The following is an 8,985-nucleotide window of genomic DNA, read 5'->3' as shown; positions in this document are numbered from 1 at the left end:
CTTTACAGCATTTTACTGCTCTTTGTAGGTGTGGCTGCAGATTAAAGATTTCTCTGTGAGTTTAATTAAACTACCAAATATTGACTCTGTGTTAAATTAGAAGATGAATGGCTATCAAGGGGCATGCAAATTCACTCTGTCTTCAGCAGGGCTGGTTCTCTTTTCATGTCTGGGGCAGCTTTATCAACTTCTTCATGAGTCATTATTTTAGATTCATTAAATTATATTTAACGATTTGAAGGTGATGGGGATGGGGAAGTGGCACTCCTGCACTTGAAGCTTCTCAGGCAGAGTGAGAGTCCCCGTACTGCTGCTCTCCCAACGTCCCCCTACCTGAAAGAAGTAGGCAAAGGCATATGCAAGAAAACCAGGCTTATTTCCTTTCTCTGCGAAAGATATGACAATGCCACCATATTCTGGTGGAAGATTTCTGTCTCTCTGGTGCCAGTTGCCTCATAGTGTCATGCCAACAATCATGTCATGGATCTTCTGATTGAGGACTCCTCCATGGACTCCTCTGTTGCCCATGAGGAAGATCAGAGCTTTGGGGGTCCTCCCTATACAGATGGATCTGCTGTCACCACCTTTGCTTCTGACATCCATCACGTTGTCTCCTTCTACCAGCAGGCTGTCACGAATCACACTGCATTTCTTCCCTGCGATGGTGATTCCAGTCATCAGGAATGTTTTCCTATCCTGGCCTGTGATCAAGTCCACTTCATAAGGTGAGACAGCCGACAGCAGCCCTCCTGGCTTGGTTGCCCACACGCACTTGTTGTCAGAGAGGCCCACAATGGCCACATCATCAATGTTCCTGTCGCTCAGGATGCCGTCAATGTAATACTTCCAGCAGTTCATAGTGGCAGGGCTGCATAAATCTCTCAAAAATGCAAAGCACTGACCCTCCTTGCTTTTTGGTCTTGCCTCAGTCTTGGCAAGCTGATCCTAAAAATGTTGGTTTGTGAGCCTGAGCAGGGAAGCCAGAGGAACCAGTGTAGCAGGCTCCAACTTTGCCCTGACCAGAGACCCTGGAAGTTGACAGAAGGTTCCATGATGTCAGCAGCCACAAGCAGTATTATGATGTTGCACCTGCCTAGCACAAAGACCCCATGGAGTGCCATTAATAAGGCTTTCTAATCAGGTGCCCACAAGAAGGAAGCCCTGACATGGGGTCTCACCCAGCTGGCACCCAGCAGCACCTGCAGGCATACATCTGTCACGACCTGACTCCAGACTGCCCTGGGTAGTGTACAAAGGTCACAAAGTTCAAGATTCTATCAGGTAAATTAAGGTGAAATGACACCAAGCAATCGGTTAACACTTTTACTCAAAGAAAGAGAAGCTTCAAGTTTGCCTGGGAAAAATGGTTATTGGTACTAGATAAGAAATGCCCTATTAGCAACGAGCTATGATGCCTTTGCATTATGTTCTCCCTGAGTACAAATTCAGTTATTCATAATGTTCCAGAAATGGGTCTGGGTCTTGGGTGGTCTCACTCTCCCCTTGTGCAAATGACAGCAAGATGACTCCTTGGTGCGCAGGCATAGTTTGTGAGATGTCTCTCCCCTACTAAGTTTGCCTGTTGTAATTCAGCCGGTCTTGTGTAGTCATCCCAAGATAAGAAAATCAGCCTGGAGGAATACCTCACCTTTGCAAAGCTCCCCATTCCAACCGCTCCTTATTTCACAGAATCATCAAGGTTGGAAAGACCACTGAGTTCACCTTGTCCAACCATCAACGCATCCCCACCATGCCCACTAACCGTGGCCCACTGTGGCCCTCAGTGCCACATCCCCATGTTTCCTGAACACCTCCAGGAATGGTGACTCCACCGCCTCCCAGGGCAGCCTGTGGCACTGCGTCACCACTCTTTCAGAGACATTTTTTCCCAATACTCAATCTGAACCTCTGCTGGCGCAGCTTGAGGCCATTCCCTCTCATCTTGTAGCTGCTGCCCAGGAGAAGAGGCCAAACCTCTTCACCACAACCTCCTTTCAGACAGTTGTAAAGATGGACAGGGTCTCCCCTGAGCCTCCTTTCTCCGGAGTGAACAATCCCGGTTCCTTCAGTCGCTTTCAATAAGACTGGCGCTTCGGACCCCTCACAGCTTTGTTGCCCTTCTCTGGCCACGCTCCAGGGCCTCAGTGTCTTTCCCTGCTTCCAGGCAGCAGCAACAGGACAAGAAATAATGGCCCTAAGTTGTACCAGGGAAGGCTCAGGTTGGGTGTTCGAAAAAACTTATTCTCAGAAAGAGCGACAGCGCAGCGCCACAGGCTGCCCGCGGAGACGGCGGTGCCCCCCCCGTCCCTGCGCCCCCCGAACCGGAAGGGGGCGGCCCCGGCCCGCCTCCCTGCCCTCCACCGTCCGCTCCGCGCGGTGCTCGGTCGCCATGATGGGGGCGCAGGGTCTGGTGCTGTCGGCGCCGCGGGGCTGGCTGTGGGGGGCGGCGGCGGTAGCGGCGCTGGGCGTCCTGCTCGGGGCCTGGCGCTGGACCCGAGGGAGAGCCGCGGGGCGCCGCCGCCGCCCGGGCCGGCTGCAGCGGGTGGGCACGGTGTCCAGCCTGTTCGTGTACCCCATAAAGTCGTGCCAGGGGGTGGCGGTGCAGCGGGCGCGGGTGACGCCGATGGGGCTGCAGAGCGGGGAGATGCGGGACAGGTAGGGCAGCCCTGCGCGGGGCTGCGGCGGGGATCTCCGCGCCGGGCATCGCGTGTTCAGCCTCGCTCCGTATCGTTCAGGTTTTGGCTCGTGATCAAGGAGGACGGGCACATGGTCACGGCTCGTCAGGAGCCGCGTCTCGTCCTCATCTCTACCGGCTGTGAAAATGGTTACCTGACCCTGAGCGCCCAGGGGATGAAGAAGCTGTGTCTGCCCGTGAAGCTGCCCCGCAAAAACCCGGTGCAGAACTGCAGGTACGGGAGGGCGGGGCGCCGCCCGGGATCCCCTCGTTCCTCCCTGCTGTCTGCCTGCTGTACTGTGCCTCGCTGACGTGCTTCAGGGCCGGGCGATGGTTGGCATTTTGAGTGGAACTGGCAGGTGAAATTCTCTGCCGTATGTTATGCGAAAGGCCGGGGTTGATGGTAACAAAAAGGTCTGCTTCTGATGTGATAAACAGTAGCGGAGGTAAATCTCAGGAAAGATAAAGCGTTCAAAGACTAAGTTGTGCTCTTTAGTCTTTGGACCATGTGTAGTTTGCTTGTTCGTGTTTGCTTGCCGTGTTGTTCTCACGTGAGTGAGTGGTTGTATCTCAGCGCCTCAGTCCTGCGTTTCCTGGTCAGTGCCGCTGTGTGCATCAGCAGTTTGGGGTTCAGGTCCATGCCCCCTCACAAAGCTGTTTCATGTGAACTGCTTACAGGCAGTCATCTCGTTCTTAGAATCAACCATCGTGAAGATTGGAAAAGAACCTCTGAGATCATCAATCCAACTGTCCCCCTACCACCAATACTGCTCTCTGTCCACGTCCCTGTGCCGCACCTCCACGTTTCTTGAACCCCTCAGGGACATTGACTCCTCCACCTCTGGGCAGCCTGTGCCACTGCCTCACTGCTCTTCCTGAGAAAAAACTTCTTCCTAAGATTAATCCTTGTGCCTGCAGTCATGTGGGATGGGCTTGCCCTGGTTATTTCTCTCATGTATTGAAATCTGTGCTGGGGAATGGGAGAGGGAAGCAGAATATCGCTGTTAGAATATCAATTCATACCTAAGGTTACTTAGTAACTGTACTCTGTGTTAGTTCTTGCAGAGATACCGCTTAGTGTTGTTAGTTTGGGTAGCGCAGGAGGTTTGTGTGCCAACTGGTACAATTAAAATTAAGTGCTGGAAAAGAACTCTATTTGCTTTTAATATAAATCAGTTGCTATGATGGCCCCTGATTAGCACAGCTCAGTAGCTCTGTAAATACAAAGGAGGAGTGAGTTACAGATGGTAAGGTTTCTCACAGAGAGATAGGGCAGTATATTAAAAATCAGTCTGTACAGTCTATATGTTAGCCAATGAGACACGTATCAGAAATGTACACTATGTTCAATAGGTTATTTTCAAATTGTTGTGCTGTTAGAAGAAGATTTAAATAGACTAAGTGCATTTCCGTGATGAAAAATTATCTTAGACTTTGCAATTTTAGATCTTGGGAATTTTCTCTCAAGTCCTCTTTCTTTAGTTTGATAAACCTTTGCACTCCATGGCTTTAAAATTGCTAGATTTTTGGGAGAGCAAATAAGCAGAAGTTAGATGCAGGTAAATGGACTATGAACATTATGAAGTTTCTGGTGGTGCCATAGGATATAAAATTAGCATTACCTTGCCTAGTTCTTTTCAAGACAAGTCCTGAGGTTTTGCATGATGTTGCTGCTTTTGTGCTCCAGGCTGGCTGATTTGATCCATTAAGAGTGAGGTTTGGGGACAGTAGCATATTCAGGCAAATGAAGATTTGGTTTTTGATCCCAGATTTTTCCCTTCCAGCCTGTGAGTGGGAGTTTTTGCTTTGCTGCACCACACAACCTGCGGGCAAGGAGAGCGTGGTGCCTTCAGATCAGTGCTGGCTCATGCCTAGTAGTAGGTGGGAGCCGACTGCAATATTGCATCTGGCTGCAAAAGGCTGTGTAGGTCTGCACACACAGATTGAGCACACACAAATAAATTTGGGGTGTTTCTGAAAAGAAAGTAAGCAGAAGTGGTTTGTCATTGGCTCCTTTTGCAGGGGTGGTTTGTGTGAGTGAAAAGAAATTGATCTTTTTGGCAGCAGAAGCCCATTGCTGGCTGTCATTTCCTGGAGCTCTGAGCCTTCCCATGGGTGTTTGTGAGGTCCTGGCAGCAGGAGTGGGCTCTGAGGAGCTGGGTGTAGGATTAGAGGAGCTGCCTGAGCATCTGCATGCATAAAGCTATGTAGCATGCTGTTGCAGGGGTAGAAAAAACTGCAGAGCATTTGTGTCAACAGTAGTAAAACAATTCATGACTGTTGCTGGAATTTATGTACTGAGTTGAGGTTTACCTTGTCCTGTGAGGAAAGTGTTTCTTGCATAAATTTGTTTTAAATTCTGCTGCTGGTGGCTTTTTGTGCCCCGTGGACTTTGCTTCCATTATAAATGTTTAACCTCTCCTAGCATCTGGAATAGCTCAGTATCTTAAATTTGAGCTTTGCTTGTTGAATTAGTTGCCTGTTGCCAGATCTCACTGGGGTGAGATCATGCCAGCGGCCTCATAAAAGGCTGGCATGTGTCCTTTTGTTGTTGTGCCTAATGTGGTGAGGGGAGCAAAGCCATCTTCCAGAGACTTCTTGGGAGACAGATCGTTTTTGGGAAAGGGTCTCGTTGAAAACAGTGGTTGAAGTTTGCATTGTACTTCCTGCTCCACTTTGAGCTGACAGGCTGACTCTCAGGTGGTCTGGATGTAGTGTGTGATTTGATTTTGCTGATTTTTTTATTTTTTGGTGGAGTGTGTAAATACCAGCTTCTGACAAACTGTTTTGCAGCCCCTACTGTTTCATAGTTAAAATACTTATGGCGTATGCAAATTTATTAATGTCAGAATGCAGCGGGAAGAGATCTATAGGTGGCAGAGTTTTACTCAGCTTTGGGTAAACTTTACAGCACTAAAACATGAAGGAAAACATCCTTAACAATCAGAGACGATATCTGCAAATTCTAATTTCAGTAATTAACCACATCCTTCAAAACGCCGCTCATCAAATTAATTACCTGTCAGTCAGTTTCTGGGTAGAGATCTTTTGGTGTTAGTCATAAGTAAATGTAAGAAAATACTTGTTTTCCCCACTTGAGAATAGCCAGGACTGGTTGCTGTGTTACAGTTAGCTCTGGGTACCTAAACTCTTTGCAGCTTGTTCTTTTACCAGCTGATATTGTCCAGCCACGTCTGTGTTACTCAGCTTCCTACAAGAAGATTGCACACTGGATATGATCCTCATGCCAAATTCAGCAAGCTTCCACCTTGTTAATTCAGGTGGTTTATTACCTGCATCTTGCTACTACTGTTAAAATGCTTACTTTTGAATAGCGACGGTGCTTGAGCCCTTGGCTTTCCAGCTAACTTGCTAATATGCCTTGTGATCCCTTAGGGTGTTTGGATTGGATATTCAAGGCAGGGACTGTGGTGATGAAGTGGCTCAGTGGATCACCACATTCCTGAATTCAGAACCATATCGGCTAGTGCACTTCGAGCCTTCCATGGTGCCAAGAAAGTCAAAGGATGTAATAAACCTTTTCCGAACCACTGACGAGGTAAATGAGTGCTCTTGTTTCCTCCTTAAGCCACTCATACTTGCACAGTTGTTGTGACAGCTGCTGTAATTTCAGCTTAATTCTATTAATAGAAGTTTAATTTTACAGTTTGAGCAAATGAAAGTTGTAGCAATTTCTGAAAGAGCAAGTAAAGTAACTGCCCTTTTTCTAACTTAATTCCACCAAAACTAAAATCTGAATACAGCATCTTAATACTGCCAGGCATATAAATGGCCTCTTGTTGCAACATATCAGTGTGTAACTCATCTTTTGCCATTTACTCCCATGCTCTTGCAGCTTGACAATTTGTTTGTGTTTGTTTTTGTAGGTTGCCTATCCTGATTGTAGCCCAGTGTTGATCATCTCAGAAGCTTCTTTGGAAGACTTAAATACCAGATTGGAGAAGAAAGTTAAGATACAGAACTTCAGACCAAATATTTTTGTGTCAGATTGCAGTGCTTTTGAGGAGGTAAAATAGATCTGAAATGTTTTTTCGAAGTCTTGGATATGTTTTTCTTCTTCAACTCAATTTCCTTGGGATGTGGTGCCAACATGGATGAGGAAAGCTGCTGTTCTGCGATGTACAGCTGGATTCCAGAGAGATACAGCTTCTTCTTGCTTGAATCCATGTGAATCATTGATGGGAGGTGACAAGTCTGTGAATACCTTTTTTTTTTTTGTGAATTGTGAATGCAGTGTTTTATAGCTCTTGGCACAAGAGTAAAACTGGCCCTTGTTATTCTGCAGTACCATCACTACATCTCTGCCTGCATTCTGGTGGTTCAAAAAGTACTGTTCATGAAGGTATCTGGTGAAATTGGTACCTGTCAATGAATCCAGGGGTTTCAGCAATTGACTCAAATGCCTCAGCAGAACTGTTGTTTTGAGAAAGTTTTTTTTCTTGGATAAAAAGGTCATCTGGAGCCTAAAAAGCAGAAATTCAGCAGACCACCAGCTTTGAGTAGGAAGTAAACTATACCCTGCTAGGGTGGATAATAGGTGCCATAGCAAAGTTGAAGCTCCAATTAAAAACTCAGTCAACAGCCGTATTTTTTTTTGTAAATAGGTTTCTGACCATGTATGGGGCCTGACTTATGTAATAAGCCTTTTGACTGGATACAACCACCAAAGACCCCATACTAAAGCCCCAAATTAACACAGTGCATCTGTGATATTAGACTTTAACACACATAGCAATCCTAGGAATAGATGGCAGTTGGTAGAAATTGGATGAATATTCACATATTGAAACATATCTGCATGCTTTCAGTCATGGGGATGTGTGCTTTTAAAGATGGTTATCTGGAGTGGTACTGCCTGTTCAAGGGGTGACTGGTGGGATTGGTTGTGCGTGGTGCATCTTATCTGTGTATAAACCTTTCCTCAGGACAACTGGGAGGACATCCTTATTGGTGATGTGGAGATGAAAGGGACAGTGTGCTGTGGAAGGTAAGCATTTGAGAGTGTTGCTTTACATAAAGGTATAAAGATTTATAGTAAAAAAAAAAGTGAATGATTTGATGCTGTTTGTCATTGCAGGTGTATTTTAACGACTGTTGACCCAGACACTGGAGTTCTGGACAGGAAAGAGCCTCTGGAAACATTGAAAAGGTTTAAAAATACCAGTGTGTTTCAGGGTGTGTGATTGGATTTAGGCTAGATCCCAACACATGCTAGGCTGATGTTTTAAAAGTGGTTTTAAGGATGTGTGGGATGTAATAACGCAATGTAAAGATCTGTGTTTATTGGCTTCCGTTCTATTTTATGCAATACTATGTGGTAAGAAAATTCAGGAAGTTCTCTCTTCTTTCTTGCAAACTTTGTATTCGCTGCTCTTTCATCAGTGCTAGAATGAATGCTTGGTGTGACAGATATTTAAGGTATTTTAAAGGTTTGATTTTTGCAGCTTTAGCATTTCTTCTTTAAAGTATCTTCTGTGTGTGTGTGGTAAATGTATGAATGTGTGAGTGCAGTCAGATTCTCTCTCTCTGTCTGAAGTGCTTAGTTACAGTGCTTGTTTAGTTTGTAGTCTAGTATGGTGGTCCAGACATCATATGTCCTCTCTGTCACCACTGATATTTTGATGTTTAGGGTGTGCTTCCACTGCTTCTAAGGAAGTGTTCTCTCTTTGCAGTTATCGCCTGTGTGATCCATCAGAGCGACACATATACAAATCCAGCCCTCTCTTTGGAAGATACTTTGCTATTGACAGAACTGGAACAATTCAGGTTGGAGACCCTGTGTACAAGATGATCGAGTAATGGCAAACGTTTTTGTCAGATGACTTTTCACTTAGATGTGTAAATTGCTTATCTGCAAACACGGTCACTGATGCAAATTCGTACATTTTTCTTATTCCTTTTCAATGCTGTATTTCTTTGTAAGGTGCAGGCTGTCTTTTATCATTTTAGTCTTATTTTAATCATTTTAGATCTTATCAAACAGCATGCGTGTAGCACCTGAGTCTTTAGTTTTTGTCAGGGTGTTATAGAAGAAATTCTATGATAGGATAAACTTCACAGCACTACTGCGGGTTTCGCACCTCCAAGAATTTTACATTGAGCCTAACATCAGAATCCAAACTAATTTTCATGTACTTTGCTTCATGTAATAGATGCCTTCAGTGCCTATGAAGAACTTTTACCCTTACTGTTATTCATTTAGTTCTTTCCTTCCTTCTCTAACCAAATGCCAGGAATTTGTATGAAGCTGATGATTATACTATCTATTATGTTTTATACTGCACAAAACT

General features: G+C 45.5%; 2 protein-coding genes across 2 annotated transcripts; one reads left to right on the top strand and one right to left on the bottom strand.

Annotated features, from left to right (window-relative positions):
- Positions 1 to 453: 453 nt before the first annotated feature.
- PFN3 (profilin 3) lies at positions 454 to 858 on the bottom strand (the record flags this gene model as incomplete). Its single annotated transcript, XM_079550850.1, has 1 exon — positions 454 to 858. The coding sequence occupies one exon, from the start codon at positions 856 to 858 to the stop codon at positions 454 to 456; it is 405 nt and encodes a 134-aa protein (XP_079406976.1).
- A 1,531-nt stretch (positions 859 to 2,389) lies between these two features.
- LOC306944441 (mitochondrial amidoxime reducing component 2-like) lies at positions 2,390 to 8,494 on the top strand (the record flags this gene model as incomplete). Its single annotated transcript, XM_079532982.1, has 7 exons — positions 2,390 to 2,655; positions 2,736 to 2,909; positions 6,071 to 6,233; positions 6,562 to 6,702; positions 7,621 to 7,682; positions 7,773 to 7,844; positions 8,368 to 8,494. The coding sequence occupies 7 exons, from the start codon at positions 2,390 to 2,392 to the stop codon at positions 8,492 to 8,494; spliced, it is 1,005 nt and encodes a 334-aa protein (XP_079389108.1).
- Between the last annotated feature and the right edge of the window lie 491 nt (positions 8,495 to 8,985).

This window comes from Tetrao urogallus (genome assembly GCF_951394365.1).
Source record: "Tetrao urogallus genome assembly, chromosome: 2".
NCBI classification, from domain to species: domain Eukaryota; kingdom Metazoa; phylum Chordata; class Aves; order Galliformes; family Phasianidae; genus Tetrao; species Tetrao urogallus.
The sequence above is the reverse complement of the archived record's forward strand: the minus strand, read 5'-3'. Positions and strand labels throughout refer to the sequence as shown.